The sequence below is a fragment of the Oncorhynchus kisutch genome, linkage group LG8 (genome assembly GCF_002021735.2).
Source record: "Oncorhynchus kisutch isolate 150728-3 linkage group LG8, Okis_V2, whole genome shotgun sequence".
In the NCBI taxonomy this organism is placed as follows: domain Eukaryota; kingdom Metazoa; phylum Chordata; class Actinopteri; order Salmoniformes; family Salmonidae; genus Oncorhynchus; species Oncorhynchus kisutch.
The window spans coordinates 30,267,537-30,288,781 of NC_034181.2; the positions used below are offsets into that span (position 1 = coordinate 30,267,537).

The 21,245-nt window shown below is 43.0% G+C and overlaps 1 protein-coding gene across 7 annotated transcripts in view; it reads left to right on the top strand.

Moving 5' to 3' along the window:
• LOC109894906 (vinexin) overlaps positions 1-21,245 on the top strand; it is a 41,775-nt gene that overhangs the window by 12,963 nt on the left and 7,567 nt on the right. For 5 of the 7 annotated variants that reach the window (XR_004210773.1, XM_031830077.1, XM_031830078.1 and 2 more), the window contains exons 2-12: positions 7,614-7,925; positions 9,024-9,236; positions 10,223-10,301; positions 10,781-10,917; positions 11,636-11,699; positions 16,552-16,587; positions 16,688-16,769; positions 17,327-17,441; positions 19,892-20,032; positions 20,249-20,359; positions 21,094-21,152. Coding sequence is in view for 6 of the 7 variants with exons in the window: in XM_031830077.1 (XP_031685937.1) it covers positions 7,914-7,925; positions 9,024-9,236; positions 10,223-10,301; positions 10,781-10,917; positions 11,636-11,699; positions 16,552-16,587; positions 16,688-16,769; positions 17,327-17,441; positions 19,892-20,032; positions 20,249-20,359; positions 21,094-21,152 (1,049 nt within the window). In the remaining variant the exon portion in view is untranslated. The remainder of the gene's footprint in view (positions 1-7,613; positions 7,926-9,023; positions 9,237-10,222; positions 10,302-10,780; positions 10,918-11,635; positions 11,700-16,551; positions 16,588-16,687; positions 16,770-17,326; positions 17,442-19,891; positions 20,033-20,248; positions 20,360-21,093; positions 21,153-21,245) is intronic. The other 2 variants (XM_031830082.1, XM_031830081.1) reach the window with 1 other exon arrangement.

Sequence of the window (21,245 nt, forward strand, 5' to 3'; positions counted from 1 at the left end):
TATTGTGAGGTCCCTGGCAATTCCCAGCCCTATATGATACTACCATGAACTGCACTTTTTGGTTTATGTCAAATAACATGAAAAATGTCTAAATTGTGTGAATCAATGCTTCAATTCAATTGTTGAGTTTCGTCCATTCTCTTTCAAGCTGAAAAATGTTTCCATGATGTTTGGCATGAAGACAAGTTTTTATTTTGTTATTCCAACTGACTGTAAACTCTCCCTCTACCCTGCTGGGGCTCTGGCAGGCTGCCTGTTGTGGTGATACAGTTGGTAGCAGTTCAGGGGTCGCCACCGCGACAACCAAAACAACAACTCATGAGGTGTATTTTGTCGCTGTCCTGACAACCATACTCCCTGGGAGAACAATGCAATGGATGAGGAGTTGGTGGAGGTGATGTGGAAGAGGTCAGAGCTGGGCCGAGTCACAGGAAAACCCCCACTGAGCACAGATGTCATTTCAACGTCAATGTTACATTTGGTTGAGTTGTCAACTGACATGAATTCAATGTGAACTCAACAATACATTTCACCATGGATGTAGGTCAATATTTGGGTGAAAGAAAACAACATTGTATTTTTATTTCACTAGGCAAGTCAGTTAAGAATAAATTCTTATTTACAATGACATGTAAAGCCCCCGCAGACAAACCCTCACCTAACTCGGACAATGCTGGGCCTTTTGTACACTGCCCTATGGGACTCCCGATCACAGCCAGTTGCGATACAGCCTGGAATCGAACCCGGGTCTGCAGTGCCTTATAACACTGCACCACTCGGGAACTTGCACCACCTTTACACTGATGACTTTTTCCAAATCCAATCAGTTTTTCACATTGATTCAATGTCATCATATTGAAAGTTGTTGTTGAAATTATGTGGAAACAAAGTTGATTCAACCAGTTTTTGCCCAGTGGCCTCCTACAGCAGAGAAGAGGAGGAGAGGAGCAGAGGAGAAATCTGGGTGACAGAGAAACAGAGTGCCAACTCATTTTTCATGAGATCATCCTATTGCAACATTTGACCATAAAAAATACTGGTGCTTAGAGAAATCCTGTTGTGAAACACCTTCTTGTAATAAAAGGTATTTATGGGATTGAAGATTAAAGCAAATATATGAAAAATGTCCCTGTACGTTATTGGCTACGATGAAAGCTAATATAGTTTGGTTTTTGCCCTAGCACTACACAGCTGATTCAAATAATCAACTAATCATCAAGCTTTGATCATTTGAATCAGCCGTGTAGTGTTAGGGCAAAAATCTGTACCCTTTGGGGTCCCGAGAACTGAGCTTGGGAAACGCTGCACTAGCTATTATCAAAGACAGATTTACTCACAAATAAACCTTGATGAACCATACGACAGATCGCTCCAACAACCAGAGTGACATAGGCTATTGACTGAGATTGACAAACAATTTTCACCAAATGTAAATACCAATGTAGCAAAGATACTGTACACAAGCGATAGCCTACGATGGCATCATATTTTAAATTAGCCGACGAAATGAAACACTGCTTAACTCAGCTCAGCCATAGACCGATGTAGCATCCACAGTTACAACCAAACAACTAATAGGTGTCACTAAAAAAACAATATATGGACACATTCAATCAGTATAATTTACAACACAAACACCATAGCCTTTCACAATAGATTTACATACTTCCAATGCACTGCAAACACACACACACACACACACACACACACACACACACACACACACACACACACACACACACACACACACACACACACACACACACAAATAATAATATTATTATTATGTGAAATATTATTACACACACATATATAATAAGATTCTAACGAAATGTCCAACAATCAAAATGACTGAAAAATGCAATTCAAAACATCAAAAAAGTGTCTCATCAAAACAAAATTTGAGCTTGATTAATCAAATGCATCAAAGGATGTTGTCAAATCAAAGCAAATTTTATTTGTCATGTGCGCTGAATACAACAAGTGTAGACCTTACCGTGAAATGCTTACTTAAAAGCCCTTAACCAACAATGCAGTTCTAAGAAAATAGAGTTTAGAAAAGATTTACTAAATAAACTAAAGTATTAAATTAAATTTAAAAAAAAACGTAACACAAAAAAATAACAGTAATGAGGCTACATTCAGGGGGTACAGGTACCGAACCAATGTGCGGGGGTAAAGGTTAGTCGAGGTCATTTGTACATGGTGGTAGGAGCAAGTGACTATGCATAGATAGTAAACAGCGAGTAACAGCAGTGTAAACAGGGAGTACAGTCGTGGGTGAACAGGGAGTACAGGAAAGGACTAAGCACACACCCCTGAGGGGCCCCCCTGTTGAGGATTAAGGTGGCAGATGTGTCGTTGGCTACCCTTACCACCTGGGGGCAGCCCATCAGGAAGTCCAGGATCCAGTTGCAGAGGGAGGTGTTTAGTCCCAGGGTCCTTAGCTTTGTGGGCACTAGTGAACAGGCAACTGATCAGATGCTGGCCTTCTAGGCAGAGTTGCAAAGAAAAAGCCATATCTCAGACTGGCCAATAAAAATAAAAGATTAATATGGGCAAAAGAACACAGAACTCTGCCTAGAAGGTGCAGTATAGTGTCCATTCGTCAGACTGTTTTTACTTGCTCGCTACATTTGTTCAGTTCAAGGGATGCAAGCGCCAAATTAGTCAGGAACGACCACGCCCGTCAACAATTTGAATGGATTTGAATGGAAAGCATGCATACCTTGACACCTTTCCTATGGTTTTGTAGCATTCTTAGCATATTTTTAGATTTTGAGCCTAAAAACAACCAGAATCATTGGGAAAAAACATTAGATAACAAAAAAGAATGATGAAAAAAAGATACAATTATATTTTCTATTTGGCTTTTCATAACAGCTTTTTATTTGATTATCACAGCATTGCTGACCCTGCCTACCCTGACCCTGCCTACCCCTACCCTGCCTACCCTGACCCTGCCTACCCTGACCCTGCCTACCCCTACCCTGCCTACCCTGCCCCTGCCTACCCCTACCCTGCCTACCCTGACCCTGCCTACCCTGACCCTGCCTACCCCTACCCTGCCTACCCTGACCCTGCCTACCCTGACCCTGCCTACCCCTACCCTGCCTACCCTGACCCTGCCTACCCTGACCCTGCCTACCCCTACCCTGCCTACCCTGACCCTGCCTACCCTGACCCTGCCTACCCTGACCCTGCCTACCCCTACCCTGCCTACCCTGCCCCTGCCTACCCTGACCCTGCCTACCCTGACCCTGCCTACCCTGACCCTGCCTACCCTGACCCTGCCTACCCCTACCCTGCCTACCCTGCCCCTGCCTACCCTGACCCTGCCTACCCTGACCCTGCCTACCCTGACCCTGCCTACCCTGACCCTGCCTACCCTGACCCTGCCTACCCTGACCCTGCCTACCCTGACCCTGCCTACCCTGACCCTGCCTACCCTGACCCTGCCTACCCTGACCCTGCCTACCCTGACCCTGCCTACCCTGACCCTGCCTACCCTGACCCTGCCTACCCTGACCCTGCCTACCCTGACCCTGCCTACCCTGACCCTGCCTACCCTGCCCCTGCCTACCCTGACCCTGCCTACCCTGACCCTGCCTACCCTGACCCTGCCTACCCTGACCCTACGTCACTGATATAGTCATACAGCAGCTTTGCTGTTAGTTATCGAGTCGGTTCCTTGATCTATGTAACTGTGCGTCTCCATTCTACTCAGTTACACGGTTGCTATTCTGGGCCGTGAGGGAAACGTCCCATAGATTTCCTGGGAATCAGCAGCAGGGAGTGGTGAAGTTCAGTGACCCCATGCTGACTAACACTTTTCTGTCTCACTGCATCATAGTGCACTGTTACTGTTACTAACACCACCTCCTACTTCCTCTCTCTGCAATGTACAGTAGCCTGTTGTCTCAATCTAATTAGTCTACTGGTCTCTACTGATCTCTGTATCTGTATCTAACATTCATTTATCTCATTAAATGGGAGGCAACTGCTTATGTATTAATGGTAAAGTCACATTGATTGACAACCCCATTCTCTTGAAATGTGAGTCTATTGCAAAGCATCTGGCAAAGTTCAAAGGGACGAAATGAGTTCTGTTGAGCAGAGATGTGTGAGGCCATGTGAGAGAGATTACCACACAGACATCCTCCCTGTCTCCTATTGTCATATTTCTTCAATTATCTATCCTCTTTCCTTGTCCCAAAACAGCCTGGTTGTTGCCCCATAAGGCCACAAGGCAGATGCTGGAAGACATGGTGAGGGCATTACACAAGGCACACTGCAGCTCTAGCAATCTGACATAAGATATTGCATGTGTGAGAAATGTTCGAAATTACGAGAGCATTCCAAATTATACCTGTGTGACTTAATCATGGTATCCAGAGTACAAGAAACATCTTGGACATCAATGTCAAGTTGACAGACTCTGACATTCCTCACTAGTAGTAAACCAGCCCTGATCTTGGATTTTCAACCCTATATGGAATACCAGACATTATGAGCTTTGCAGGTGTTTTTTATTCATATATACAGTATATTGCATTTAGATTAGTAGAATTGTATCTGACTTTGTTTAATACTGTTGGAGGAATCTGCTCCATGTGAATGAGATAGTCATGGTATTTGAACGTTACTAATCAGATAAGAATGTGTGGGGTGTTCAAAGTAAACATATCCCAGGGAGAAGCAAGGTTCTGGAGCAGGATTTGTTGCCAGATATCACAGCTGATTTTGCCTTATTAGGCTGGATCATGTTTGGTGCTCTATGAGTGGTAATATGCGTAGCTCTGGCTGATAGAGTTAGACCTCCATCCTCCATCCAGACTCATTTAGGTAAGGAGAATGGTGGAGGCCAAATGCACAGACAAAAGGAGAAGCATTTTTTCTGTGCTTCTAATGCATACTGATGGAGATACTTCTACCTATGATTTTATATATTAAAGGCCCAGCGCAGTCAAAAACGTGATATTCCTGTGTTTTATATATATTTCAACACTATGAGGCTGGGGTAATACTGTAAAATTTTGAAAATTATGATGATGCCCTTTTAGTTTGAAAAGACTGCCTGAAATGTCAGCCTGTTTTGGGATGGAGTTTTGGTCTGCCTGGTGACATCACAAGTTAATAAAGTTATTGCTTGAGAAATTGCTCTTAGCTAAGAAGCTATTTGTGTTTCTTTTTGACCATTTTAATTTGAAAACAATCACAATACGGCACTTATGATTTGATATTGAGATTTTAAAAAACACTGCATTGGATCTTAAAGTTGTTTTTGTTGTGATGCCAAAGATACTAAAAGTACCTAGGCTGGAATTCTTTCAAACCTGCAGTAAGGAAGTGATATTGTTACTGCCATAATTGGAAGTGCATATGAAGTAATTTGGTGAATCAGAAAATGTTAAAGGATACTATTCTAATAAACACATTCATTTTTGCAGTGCATACGTTATGCATGTCTATGCAGTATGCAGTGTGGGTGGGTGTGCCACAGTGGCTGTTTCACTGAATCCCACACTCAGAGCAGATATCGTAATGGTGTTCTGTTGTGAACTGAGAGGCTGTTTGTCTGCAGCTGTTTTCTTACAAGGTCTGTAACAAAACAGTCAATGCATGTTGATCCCCCTCTTCATGTATCATGATTCGATATGTCTCTCCAGTAATAACACAATTTATAATATTTATACATGAAAAGTAGAAATAAGAGACAGCCCTATTGCTGCAGTGATTGACGTTGAGACATGAATGGCAGCAGTGTTAGGAACAAAAAGGAGCTCAATTGTTTGCCCTTTTGGAGTATTGGATTGAACAGTCCTCCTATGTGGAAATATTATTTGTCCAAAATGCCAATGAATTACACGTCTAGTTATCCATCAGTGAGATGGGATCTCAGAGTGAATGTCAGCCCAAAGAGCACCACATACAGCCAGACCTGAGGGTTGTAATGGCCACAGAATCCAAAGAAACCAACATGATGTCAAACATCTATAATGCTGCCTGCCCTAAAGGCCATTGGAAGTGTGAATATTTATGTTGAAATACCACAGTGAAAACAACCAGAAAGCCTAACTGATTAACACTGTTGGCAAGTGTGATATACTGTTAAAGTATCCCTCACATAAACATGATTACTTTTAGTGCAGTCTTAACATCTGTGTTGTATCTGAGTTGTAATGGTATTATTGTAGACAATGATCCCCCATTTCCCATATTTTCCCTCTTACGTAACCTGATTTATTCGGAGGTGATGAGTCAGAAAGAGTGACATCATTGTCCGGAACCAGAAACACTGATTGGATCTCTCTGCTACATTTTGTCTTGTTGTTGTTGTACTGTACACAGACAGACTGCATATATCTGTCTCTAAGCACTGACCATAATGATTACAGTCCGTAAAGTTGCGGGCCACATGGAAAACCCATCAACCCAAATACACTTGGACAGCTCTCAGCCTCGCCTGGCCAAGGCACAAGTCGGAGAAAGTTGATCTCAAATGGAAAGTCTTAATAATCACGTATCAATTCTCAAGTCCCATGGTAGCAGTTGTAGATCTTTTCAGGTCTTGCGTTTCCATGCCAACCCTGTTATTATGGGCTTTTGGAGCCACTGTAGAGGAGAGGAAATGACCTCCCTTTGAGTCCCCAAAGGCTTTTGATGTAGAAACAGCTAATCTGATTTTCCAAGGTGCTGGTGATTAGGACCTGACTTCAGCCTGACATGGCTCACTCTCGCCACGGTGGCCATTCCCACAGCTCTCTTTCACTGTATGTCATGGAAGAGTTTAGGGAGAGTTGTGACTCATGTTTTGAATGGCCTCTGCTGTGGTAACAGGGATAGGAGGATAACAAACGTTCTCCTTTCAGAATGCCTTGACAGTGGGTTAATAGAACCCCAGTCAACTCAACTCATGACTTAGTTTTGATTTATGGACGAAAAGGTTGTTTGGCAGACAGACTAATGACTCAGAGATTAAATGTTAAATGTTCCATTGAAAAGAATGGTCTGTGGCATAGGATGAATCAATCAATCCCACAGAGACCCAACAAAGGACGTTACACATTAACATGTAATATAGACGTGCAACGTTTTCTAGACAGTAATGCTATTTTGATCTGGAATGCGTTCACTCGTCTTTAGAGAACACACAATTCAGTCTTGAATGCCTGCCTGCTCTTCTGCCGGGAATTGCATCAAAGTTCAGATCTCTGGGAGTGATGTTCGGCATTTATAAAAAATTATCCAATAACTGAAGAAGCACAGTTTGTTGCATTGTAAGTGACTTTTATCAGTGCAGGCAGCTCCTGAGCTCTTTGGTCAGTCCCTTCCCACTGGGCACAGACAACTCAATGTGTATTCCAGATTGGTTCACAACAACGTTGATTCAACCAGTGTGGGTTATTTGCCTTCAAAACTTGGACGTGACCCAACTAAAAGGCATAATGCAATTGTCTCTGGAATAAGAGGTAATTGACCATAAATCTGTTTGTCTCCTTTTAGGGTGTTGTGTAAGAGAATATGCTACCGTGGTGTTCTCTGCATGTGAGTGACTTGATATCAATTATTTGCTCACCATCTAACCAGTATGTGTGTTTTGTTTATCACAGGTGAATACTTTGGCGGCTGCACGAAGACTTTGGCGTCATAGACCAGCCAGGCTCATAACACGAGGACTTTGGCGTCATAGACCAGCCAGGCTCATAACACGAAGACTTTGGCGTCATAGACCAGCCAGGCTCATAACACGAGGACTTTGGCGTCATAGACCAGCCAGGCTCGTAACACGAGGACTTTGGCGTCATAGACCAGCCAGGCTCATAACACGAAGACTTTGGTGTCATAGACCAGCCAGGATCATAACACGAGGACTTTGGCGTCAGACCCCAGCCAGGATCATAACAAATGAAATGCAGTCTCAGGTACAGGCATTTTGGCTCACAAATTTCATTTAGGATTTGAGAGTAAAACTGACATCTTTCTCTAACTCCACATGAAGAGAGCTAGATTCTTAGTAGAACTGAATTCTATGAAAGAACATATTCAGGCAGACCCAAAGTATTGAAGATTTGATAGAGATATTAAAAACAAATAGAATTTGCTGTGTCAGAGAAAATAATCTTTGAAGTCTGCCTTGGCAGAGTTGGCATGAACAGCATACAGAGAGGTGCCTTTTAAAGATGCTATACAACAAGGCAAAACAACAACACATAAGTTAGAATGAAAATAACAGCTATTTACTGTATTTATAGGCTACAATTTCCATGAAAATGCCTCAGTCCTAGCTCCATAATGGTATCTCTCAGAATAGCTAGATACAGTTTCATCCTGTGTGAGAGGCACAAGAGCTTCCCATGACCCCCAGAGTTCACACAGAGAGAGCTGAAACGCCCCTTGTGGACTCAAACACGCAGGAGTAGGATAAGAGGGGCAGTGTTGGGCAGCAAGGAGGGAGGCTGACCAGTTGACACAGAAACTTAGAGAGCAGGGGAGGGCTTTGGGAGAATCACTAATGCTGGTGCACTTTCACTGCGGTCAACATCAGCGACCCCTTTTCGACCCCCTCGGCCTGGGCCACTCCCCCTAGTTGGAGAACACAAGGCCCAGCTGAATGGATGGTTAATGGGCTTATAATGGGCCTCTCCTGTTTCAGCCCCCTGATCTAGGTCCTGAATGGGCCCTTTCTACAGCCTCTGCAAGGGAGATGATGAAGTGGGTGGAACAGCACATCCTTCTGCTGCTCTGCTTTAAATAAATGAGAGGCCTTTTCACCAGGAGCCCCACTGTTAGGGTCAATTAATGTCCACATAAAAACAATGTTGTTAACAAGCCCACCCGACCTCCCTCAGAGAGAGAGAGCGCGAGAGAGAGAGAGAGCGCGAGAGAGAGAGAGAGAGAGAGAGAGAGAGAGAGCGCGAGAGAGAGAGAGAGAGAGAGAGAGAGAGAGAGAGAGAGAGAGAGCATTAACAAAATGACATGGCTGTGTTTAGATGTAGTGTTCAACTGCCTCTCTCCTGTAGCAACGTGTGGACATCCTGGACCATCTGAACGACTCTCGTATTGTCTTCTCTGACGATGGCCCTCCCTCCAGCCAGCAGTATCACCTGTCCCCTCCAGACCTGACCCAGGAGGTGGTGGTCATCTCCCCGGGGCTCCCCACCCCCCTTCTCAGCCCCTTCCATTCCACAAGACTGCCACCCGTGGAGCTCATTAAGGCAAACAAAACTGTTAAGGTGATACACATGGTTATTGTACAGATGTAGAATCTTAATTCGGGCCAATTTGCTACAGCAGGAAAATAATCCTGCAGCAGTAGGAAATGTGAATTATTATATGAATTATAATTAATGTACATTTATGTAGGGGTTGATACATTTTTCTTAAGGGAAAATCAAGTCTGACATTTCTAAGTGGAAATTGCAAACTTCAGAGGCCTTGTTCAACCTCAAATACACTAAAGGTTTTAAATGTCCTGCATTGCAGGAAAGTTCTCCTGAAACAGGGTGATCAAATTAAGACCTTTGGGTGACCTTTGGGTGGTGGACCATTCTTGATACACACAGGAAACTGTTGAGTGTGAAAGCCCAACAGCGCTTAAATATTTTGTCTTGCCCATTCACCCTCTGAATGGCACACATACACAATCCATGTCTCAATTGTCTCAAGGCCTAAAAATGACATCAATAAGGATCATTGCTTTCACCTGGATTCACCTGGTCAGTCTATGTCATGGAAAGAGCAGGGTTCCTAATGCTTTGTACATTCTGTGTAGATCACACGTTATATTGAGAGACAACGGCTCCTTTCTGTGGAATTGTCTAGTATCACAGGTTCAGTGTTATGCCTCTGGATTGGAATATACTGGATATTGATAGAGGACCTGAATTTGTGTTGGTTAATCCAATATATGATAATGTGTCCTGCACTACAGACTATTTCCACAGTTTAGTTTAGTTTATTAAGATCCCCATTAGCTCCTGCACATGCAGCAGCTACTTTTCCTGGGGCCCACATAGAACATACAAGTACACGACAAAATACAGAACAGTAATAGACAAGAACAACATAAGATATTACTTTAAAAAAAATAAATAAAGAGTTATATATGGTAAAGACACCAAGAGACAACTAAAATACTATTTACACACAATTCATATATACAATCACATGCTTTCCAACTGTTAATATTTATATCAGACTAATTGATTTTCCATCTTAGGTTTCAGAGGTCAATGGGAGTGACCCTCTTACCGACCCTCTTCGTTTTGGATCATACTATGGCCCTGCTCAATCAAATGGTAGGATTATAGTTTTCTTGAAATGATCATATAGAGCATTACAGTTTGTCATGAATGTGCAAAGTATTATGGGATATTTGGTGGGAGAGAAGACAGAACACTCTGGAATACTCTCAATGGAGACATGACTGATATGTGCTGCGGTCGCAGTCTGCAATCTTCTGCTAAAAGATTCTCAGAACTCTGTGTTTCAAATGTCAAGGCTTAATGTATATATAATGTATTTTTTATCATCAGCTTTAATGAAGCCTTCACAATCATATTATTATCACCCTAAAATGTATTATACGATGCAGGGTATTAACCACACAATTGCTTCATAAATGAAAACCAACTCCATTTCACAGTGGCACTCTGTGGCCACCCAGTGGCAATGGTGGTGAAGAAGGCTTCATACTGCTACTCAGCTGAAATGTAATAGAAAACAATTCAGTTAGAATTGCTTTTGATAACAGGTCTGTCCTGTCTTTCTGTAACAGGGGGTCTTTCTAATGGAGTCCAGACCAGGGGCTCTTCCACTCTGCCACGCAGGGTTGCTACAAGGGAGGAGCGCCTCATCAAGTTCTCTGGGATCGGCCCAGTGGATGAAACAGGGATGCCCATCGCCTCAAGATCAGTAAGATGAACACAGACAGATAGCAGCTTGCATAACCATACATAAAAGCATCTGCTACGTAGCATATATTATAGTTATATTTATATTATATTATAACCATATATCGCCCTAGGGCCCAGACTTTTTCTTAATCTGGTCACGCAGATAATAAAAACTGGTACACTCAAACAGGTGTAGGATCTTAATTTGACCAGTGTTGTCGCAGCAAAATAATCCTGCAGAAACAGGATTTAAACGTTTAGTCTATAATGGTGCTTGATCGATTGTTAGGATATTAGCTGTCCAAAATGAGGCTACATGAAAAGTGCAATACTGTTAATATAATCCAGGCTGTATCACATTCGGCCGTGATTGGGAGTCCCATAGGGCGGCGCACAATTGGCCCAACGTTGTCCGAGTTTTGCCAGGGTAGGCCGTCATTGTAAATAAGAATGTGTTCTTAACTGACTTGACTAGTTAAATTAAGGATACATCCAAAAATACATTTAAAAAATAAATTATTATTGAATTTATGTAACACATGAAGCTCATTTGCATTTCCTGCGGTACAGCAAAATTCTCAGCAACAAAAGAGTAGTCAAATTAAAATCCAACATCTGTAGTTGTCATTTACCTGGAGCCAAAATGTCCTCATTCATGTACTCTGAAACTTCTGAGAGCTTTTTCTCATATGTCTAACAAGGTGTTTTTGTCATGTTTCCTTCTTTTCTCACACCAGAGCGTGAACAAGCCCAAAGACTGGTACAGAAGCATGTTCAGGCAGATCCACAAGAAGCCAGAAGGTATGACTTCTCCTCCCTCTCACCTTCTCTCACACACACTCACTCACAGCAGCCCAGACAGAGAATTCCTTTCTATCAATGTCAGCCTCCAGAGAGCTGATCCAGAAGGCAGATTATTGCAGGGACAGGAGAACTCTCAAGATGTTTTGATATCTATACCCAATCATTCCAACGTATCTACAGTATCTCCACATATCTAGCACCATCCTAAATGTATTCCTTCATACCAGTTCTTATATCCAGTTGTATATCAGTAGTCTATTTCTGGTTATATGTCTGCTTGGTGGTATTGACAGGCAGCACTCAGGTCCTCAGAGTGACAGGACAGGAATGGCCAGGATGGAGTTTAAAACTGATTCTCAGGTGTCACCACTCTCCAGGCAGTTGGCTTTTAACCCACTACAGGTTTCACAGCCACTGATCCCTCCTGAGAGCAGTGTCTACTGCGCTGGTTCATTGTGCCATAGGCACCAACCTGATTAATGTGCAGGTGATGGATTCCTTTGGCAGAGTACAGAAAATATTTGCATTAGTCACATATCAGAATTGCATTGGAATGTCACTAGGGCCCGATTCTGACTTAGGAAATTACGCCTTTCGTAAGGCACGCCTTTCAGCCCTTCTCAGTAGTTGATATTCTTACCTTACCTTACCTTATGAAGGTGCGTAACAGGCTTTGCAGGTGTGGTTACCTTGCTCCGCTGAATAAATGTAATTGAACCGGTGATACCCCTCCCACTAGCTGGCCAACAGATTTTCTCATTGAGTTTTCATTCAATTGGGTTTTCAGTGCATTTTAATCCATCCCTTTAAATACGGTGTACATTTAATTAGAATTTTGTCAACAGACTAGAATACATCGAGAGTTCTCTCGATGTATTCTAGTCTGTTGACAAAATTCTAATTAAATGTAGGCACCAACCTTATTAATGTGCAGGTGATGGATTCCTTTGGCAGAGTACAGAAAATATCCAGAAGGCAGAAAATGGGGGTCAATGAAAGAAATCCAAATATATGCATATTCGTCTCCGTTTCAACACCAACTGTTAGATAAAAAAAATATCTGATCTTGAAGATTATATAGGCAAATTTTGGGGTTAGGAAAGTACGGAATAATTTTTTAAAAATGGTTTGAAGAGCCTTTACACACAAAATATAATGATGAATCAAATATACAGTGGTTTGATTCCTTCTGAAAATTGCCATATTCCATTCTTTGACCCATGGTAATGTTAGAAGATTTTTATTTTATTTTTGATTTATTTCACCTTTATTTAACCAGGTAGACTAGTTGAGAACAAGTTCTCATTTACAACTGTGACCTGGCCCAGATAAAGCAAAGTAGTGTGACACAGACAACAACAACAGAGTTTCACATGGAATAAACAATAAACAAGCCAATAACACAATAAACAAGTCAATGACACAGTAGAAAAAAAAGAAAGTCTATATGCAGTGTGTGCAAAAGGCATGAGGAGGTAGGCAATAAATAGGCAATAGGAGCGAATAATTACAATTTAGCAGATTAACACTGGAGTGATAAATGAGCAGATGATGATGTGCAAGTAGAGAAACTGGTGTGCAAAAGAGCAGAAAAGTACATAAAAACAGTATGGGGAGAAGTAGGTAGATTGGGTGGGCTATTTACAGATGGACTAAGTGGACTAAGCGATCGGTTAGCTGCTCAGATAGCTGAAGTTTAAAGTTGGCGAGGGAAATAAAAGTCTCCAACTTCAGCGATTTTTGCAATTTGCTCCATTCACTGGCAGCAGAGAACTGGAAGGAAAGGTGGCTAAATGAGGTGTTGGCTTTGGGGATGGTCAGTGAGATATACCTGCTAGAACGTGTGCTACAGGTGGGTGTTTGTTATCGTGACCAGTGAACTGAGATAAGGCGGAGCTTTACCTAGCATAGACTTATAGATGACCTGGAGCCAGTGGGTCTGGCGACAAATATGTAGCGAGGGCCAGCCGACTGGAGCATACAGGTTTCAGTGGTGGGTGGTATAAGGTGATTTGTTGACAAAACGGATGGCACTGTGATAGACTGCATCCAGTTTGCTGAGTAGAGTATTGGAAGCTATTTTGTAGATGACATCGCCGAAGTCGAGGATCGGTAGGATAGTTTGGTGAGTTTGGTGGCGTGAGTGAAGGAGGCTTTGTTGCGAAATAGAAAGCCGATTCTAGATTTGATTTTGGATTGGAGATGTTTAAAATGAGTCTGGAAGGAGAGTTTACAGTCTAACCAGACACCTAGGTATTTATAGTTGTCCACATATTCTAGGTTGGAACCATCCAGGGTGGTGATGCTAGTCGGGTGGGCAGGTGTGGGCAGAGAACGGTTGAAAAGCATGCATTTGGTTTTACTATTGCTTAAGAGCAGTTGGAGGCCACGGAAGGAGTGTTGTATGGCATTGAAGCTCGTTTGGAGGTTAGTTAGCACAGTGTCCAAGGAAGGGCCAGAAGTATACAGAATGGTATCGTCTGTGTAGAGGTGGATCAGGGAATTGCCCACAGCAAGAGTGACATCATTGATATATACAGAGAAAAGAGTTGGCCCGAGAATTGAACCCTGTGTTACCCCCATAGAGACTGCCAGAGGACAACATGCCCTCCGATTTGACACACTGAACTCTGCCTGCAATGTAGTTGGTGAACCAGGCGAGGCAGTCATTAGAAAAACCAAGGCTATTGAGTCTGCCCATAAGAATACGGTGATTGACAGAGTCGAAAGCCTTGGCCAGGTTGATGAAGACGGCTGCACAGTACTGTCTTTTATCGATGGCGGTTATGATATTGTTCAGTACCTTGAGGGTGGCTGAGCTGCACCCGTGACCAGCTCGGAAACCGGATTGCACAGCGGAGAAGGTATGGTGGGATTCGAAATGGTCAGTGATCTGTTTATTAACTGGGGGGGGGGGGGGGGGGGGGGGGAGCTGTTGGCCGGGGTTGGAGTAGTCAGGAGGAAGGCATGGCCAGCCGTTGAGAAATGCTTATTGAAATTTCCGATTATCATGGATTTATCAGTGGTGACCGTGTTACCTAGCCTCAGTGCAGTGGGCAGCTGGGCAGATTAGTGTACATAGCATTATAATAGGTAGAATAGTGTACAATAGTAGGCTATACCCTCATCTATTGCCTGCACTAACCGTGGAACTGTGTGATCACACAGCCAAGTACTGCACAATGCGTCAGCTTCAAACTGTTACAGCTTGATCTGCACTCCACTCCATAACAATTCAATTAGCATATATATATATATATATATTTATATTATTAACTGTTACTAATCATCCTTTTCAACAACCACATGACCGTGATGGCATTTACAGAGAAAGCAAATGAAGTTAACAAAAACAATGTAATTAAATGGAATGATAAATTGGCAGTTGAATATATGTTGTTATTATGCCTACTGAGGGTCGGTACCGATAGTGGCTAATATTTAACATGATAGAAACAGGAAACAGAGAAAGTCGGGGTAGTCTATAACTAAGAGATTTGAAAGTGCCCATCCTTGCAAATTAAAAGACTGTATAATTTCAATTCAGCGTAATGGCACAGTATTTCATAAACTTTACTGTGGGAAAGCTGATATGTTGATATGCTTCAGTTTGCTTTCATATGACTGGTTTCACATTTGTCTCCATCGATTATAAGGTAAAATAGATCTAAAACAAGTGTCATTTATATTTACAACTCCCTTATCCAATCGGATTACTCATTTACATAGCTCTTGTCAATAGCTCTTTTCAAGTTGTAAATTACAGTGCATGGAGAATGCTGTTATTTCTAACAGAAAAAATAAAGTAGATGCTTTTTCAACCTGGGTCTGGCAGATTGCTCGACCTTATTCGTGGTTTCCTCACGTGTAAAGGTGGTGGAATTATGAGGGAATTAAATCAAGGTCAGAATACGGCATCTCTGTAGACACACCTCTGCCACTCCTTCATTTATTTGATCTCCACCCCAAACTAATAGCGGATGAATAGCACGCTATTCTCATGCTTAAGTTCAAGGTCAGAATACGCATATATAGAGAGGGAATAACGTCCATTTACGTGAGCTTAACTTGAGACGGAATTCGAAATCCGGGCCCTACTGAATAGAATATACACTATAACATACAAAAGTACATGAACATGCCTTAACATTTGTGGATTTGGCAATTCCAGCACACAGCCATGCAATCGCCATAGACAAACATTGGCAGTAGAACGGCCTTACTAAAGAGCTCATTGACTTTCATTGTGGCACTGTCATAGGATGCCACCTTTCCAACAAGTCAGTTCGTCAAATTTCTGCCCTGCCAGAGCTGTGAAACATCTAGGCGCAAGAACAGCTCAGCCGTGAAGTGGTAGGCCACACAAGCTCACAGATTGGGACCGCTGAGTGCTGAAGCGTGTAGCGCATAAAATTGTTTGCAACACAGTTGCAACACTCACTCATGCTACCTCAAATGTCAGCACATGAACTGATCGTCGGGAGCTTCATGAAATGGGTTTCCATGGCCGAGCAGCCGCACACAAGCCTAAGATCACCATGCGCAATGCCAAGCATCGGCTGGAGCTGTGTAAAGTCAACATTGGACTCTGGAGCAGTGGAAACGTGTTCTCTGGAGTGATGAATCACGCTTCACCATCTGGCAGTCCGACAGACAAATCTGGGTTTGACGGATGTCAGGAGAACGGCCCGCATGCATAGTGCCAACTGTAAAGTTTGGTGGAGGAGGAATAATGGTCTGGGGCTGTTTTTCATGGTTCAGGCTAGGCCCCTTAGTTGGGGTGAGTGTACTATTTATGATTAATGTTCTCTAAATCCCTCTAACTCTGCTATCTTTACCCATTTGTTAGAAACCTACGAGGACTCTGAGCGATGGTCTGCTGAACGTGAGTAAAGTGGAAATAACATAGCCATGTTCTGGGGTGTAACTTATCTACTCTGTCAGATGGCCAGTCTTTGCTAACACTAATTTTTACTGATCCTCAGGGAGCCGGGCCCTTGCTGCTGACTCAGCCGGTGGGCAGCAGACTCAGACCCATATGGACAATTACGGAGCCCTCCCTGACTGGTGAGACTGGGAGAGACTGATGGGACTGAATAGGACTGGGAGATTCCACGTTCAACCTCCTCATTTAAACCAACAGTAGAGGTCATGTTGAGAATGTTAGAATGTATTTGTTTCTGTTACTGTATAACCATGACCAAGTTCACAGCATATCAGAAGCATGTGGTCAGTCATTGTGAAACACCCAGTTCGTGCTACTTCAGTCAACCTGGTAATTGGGTGAATGGTATAAGCGTGAATTCCAAACCCCAACCCAAGACAAGGAGTGTGGGGAGAGACAAAAACAAGTGCCAGGTAGACACGTTTGGATCTGTTCCTACAGGCATTGACAATGAAACCATGATTAAGTTGTGTTGTGTTGTGTGTGTGTGTGTGTGTGTGTGTGTGTGTGTGTGTGTGTGTGTGTGTGTGTGTGTGTGTGTGTGTGTGTGTGTGTGTGTGTGTGTGTGTGTGTGTGTGTGTGTGTGTGTGTGTGTGTGTGTGTGTGTGTGCGTGTGTGTGTGTGTGTGCGTGTGTGTGTGTGTGTGCGTGCATGTGTGTTGTTGGGGATTGTGTTTCAGGAGTGAGCTGGGGGTTGAAGATAAGCTTTCAGACCGATGGGGGGAGCCACCACAACCCAGGAGCATATTTGACTTTGAGCCTGGACAGAGCACCACCTCAGAGGTCCACAGCCAGGTTAGGCCTTACCCTCCTTTACCAGGGTGCTTAACATGTAGCAATATCACACATTTTAATATAGGTGGTACTTGGATTGAACATATTTGTTTGTATTTAAAGGTTGCACTGTGGCAAATAATTCCTGATTTTAAAGCAACATGTTTTTCATTGAGGTTTTCAAAAGATTTGTGGCTTAGCTTCAGAACTATTTTTGAGATGTTTTCTTTGTACTGTATTTGTTAGTGTGGAGTGGGCTGCCTACAATAGCTGCTCATGGTGGCAAAAACCCTATCCCTTTCTTATTAGGATTAGTTTGTGTCAATACCCTGGAATGCTTCTCAGCTAAAAGCATCTCACGCCAGGTAATCAGGAAGTTGTTAATGCGATCATTGCTACAATGGCAAACCCACACCAGCTGTGTTCCGGCTTTCTTCTTAATTTCGAGATCATAATTTGTAGAACAAACAAAAGAACATGAAGACAGTGTTTGTTAACCATGAACTGCCATAAACTACTGGATGGTCAACAGTGTATGTATTGCTGTCTCTGATGCATGTGTTCCCTTGGAAATGTATCTAACTTTTCTGCCCTTACTAAAATGAGTAAGTGACTCGGAACTACCCATGACTGTGTGTGTGTGTGTGTGTGTGTGTGTGTGTGTGTGTGTGTGTGTGTGTGTGTGTGTGTGTGTGTGTGTGTGTGTGTGTGTGTGTGTGTGTGTGTGTGCGTGAGGCCCTTTGAATACTGTATATCTGTCTGTTAAAATACTCTGAGTGTTTTAGAGAGGAGTGTGTTTGTCTCTGGGCTGACGTTTTGAATGGCTCTTGTCACCAAGCCCCAGATCTGGAGCAAATTGAGCCTGGCGTCTCACAGCGGGAAGTAAACAAATACAGGACCCAGGCGTCTTGTGATACTGATTATGCCTGTTAACCTCTTGTGGTGCGTAATGTTTCACAGTATGGAGGCGTATTTCATTTACTCTGAAGGTCATCACCAGGCTTGCTCTAGAATAGGTAGAAGTTGTCCCTCACCAACTGATACAGGGTCAGATGTGTTTAATACCCCTAATGGTTAAGGATTGGAGGTATTGTAATATGATCCTAGATCTGTGGTTAGGTACAGCTTCTACCTCCAGCAACTCCTCTACTCAGTTCAGGCCAGCCTGTGTACAGAGAATCACACAATTACAGAGGACAGACCAAATCAAGTGCTGAACTCCTGAGTAGTGATATCATTGCCTGTGATTGTAGTGATGACTACTGACTGAGAGAATACTTTGGCTTTCACAGGAACTCAGTCTGCCAAGGTATTTCAAGGAACATGAAAAAGGGGGTGGGAGTTGAAGGTTTCTTAAGTTTATACCCTTTTAAAGTAGTGTAGCAATTCTTTCTAGTGTAAGGTACTGGAACATATGTCTTCTTAAAGGCCCAGTGCAGTCAAAATCCAGTTTGCCTGTGTTTTGCATTGGCTGATGACACTGAATTTTTTGGGGAAAAAATGTGATCTCTGTTATTTCCTGATAGTTGCTGCTTGAAAATACAATCTAGAAGAAAAAGAAACGCACACCTTTTAAGACGAGGTGCTGGCCAGCGGAGTAGAAACTTGAAAATAAAAGAAAGCCGCACACTCTTGGAGCTCAGATGCAAAAATTTAATACCAACGTTTCGACAGCCAAGCTGTCTTCATCAGGGTATAATCACAAACACTGCGGGATGACTCGTTTATACAATGTGGTAAATTGGTAAATAAACCAATAACAAAGACAGTTCCAAACCTGCCAATAACAGGTAGTTTTTAGTTTTCCTTCCCCACTCCCAGACAGTCCTAGCAAAATTATTGCTTGAGAAATAGCTTTTTGTCAATTTTATTGGAAAACTAGTATGGTAATGTATTTAAAAACCCAGTGCAGTCAAGAATGTGATTTTCCTGTGTTTTATATATATTTCCACACTAAGGTTGGAATAATACTGTGAAATTGTGAAAATAATAGTCATGTCTTTTTAGTGTAAGAGCTGTTTGAAAAGACCACCTGAAATTTCAGCCTGTTTCCGTTGGAGTTTTGGCCTGCCTGGTGACATGGACCTTTAATTGTTACCCCAAAGTGATTTGATATTGATATAAAAATGTCTGCATTGAGCCTTTAATGAGGGAATGAGTTCGGTTTCATCTGACTGTTGAATTATTTATGTGGATGTAGAGTTAATGAAGTGAATCAGATTGACTGACTATAAAGTAGTCTACAGAAACGCACTTCTGTGTTTGGCTGAATTACATAAAGAACACAGGTTTTGTATGTGTCCCAAACTATGATCATGCTTTACTGTAAATCAAACTGCGGGGTTTTTTAAGTGGGAGAACTTGAACAATTGGTGGCTGACTAAATACTTTTTTGCCCCACTGTATATGACCAACTCTCAGGTCTCCCTGTCTGACTGTGTGCTCAGAGTCTATATGTTTGTGTTCCCCAGCCTCAGAGTCAGCCAGCCCAGAAGCCCCAGCAGCCTCCCATACAGCTGGCCCAGCAGCCTCCGATACAGCTGGCCCAGCACAGACCCACAGAGAAACCCTGGTCCCCCATAGAGAAGCCGTCTAAGCCATCTGCTTTCGAGGTGAGTGCTCACAGTGATATGATAGTTGTCATAACCTCCACCATGATGGCCAAAGGCAGTGATTTTTTTAATGAGCTAGCAAAGAAAAAGGAAAAGTTAGCATGGACAGATTGAATCATGCCAGGAGCATGAAAGTATGGGGCCACCATGAGTTACTGTATTTAGTTGGATATTTGATTGATTCATTCCTTCCAACCACCATGCTGCGTTGACCAGGAGTCTCTGCTCTCTGAGCTGAGCTGTTTTGAGGCTGAGCTGGACTCGGACATCCAGGGCCTGGAGAGGAGGCTTTCCCAGAAGAAGCAGACGCGGCGAGGCCGGGGTGAGGTACTGAGGCCCCCCTTGTGACTCTGCTGAAGCAACCCTCCTCCCTGCTACCCTGCCTGTAACCCTCTCCTCACTATCACACTCCTCTAGAAATACACTGAGAGGAGGTCAGGTTGCTTGCATGGATAATGTCAATACCATACCTCCCTGTTATCTCCCCATCTCCCCCTCCTGTGAGGACTGTTTGAAAGACAGACAGGCCTGCATGCCAACCCCGACACTGCCCTGTGACCCTGCTACCCCCAGGACCTGCCTGCCTTGCACTTGGATGTGTCTGCCTCAAATCACACATCTACAAATCTAAACCCCCCACAAATCTAAATCAGACTGCAAATCCAACACGCATTTGTTATATTTTTCCCTCGCGCTTTCTGTAGAAAAAGAGGTTCAATTCAATGAAGAACTTAACTGTTTGCAACACTGTATGCCTTGTATGCTTTTAAATTGAAGGATTTCATTTCACTCTTCAAAAGTTGATGCTGATTCTCTTCACAACCTTAATTTGCACCTCATCTAATCAGCTGTATGTGGTTGTATACTGCCAGTCCTCAATCAAAGATGCCACAGAAAGATACTGTTACCAACCTTGTCATTGTATTCAATGGAGTGTAGGACCCAGGGGAGTTCTCTCTCCCTCTGGCTCATTTGGGAGTGGTCACCACCTCTGCTCTGTCTGAGTAGCTGTGAGATTTCCTCCAAAAGAGAACAGCCTTCAATGTGATCTCTGCTTCCAGGGTGCCAGGAATGCTGATCCAGGAACTTCTGCAGGGACAGGGACAACACAGGACAACAGGTGAGTAATGGGACAGCATTGTTGCTTTGTCTGTTGGTGTGATTGTACATACAATGGTTTTATCCCTTCAGTAAAACTATGTCTCAAGTTGTA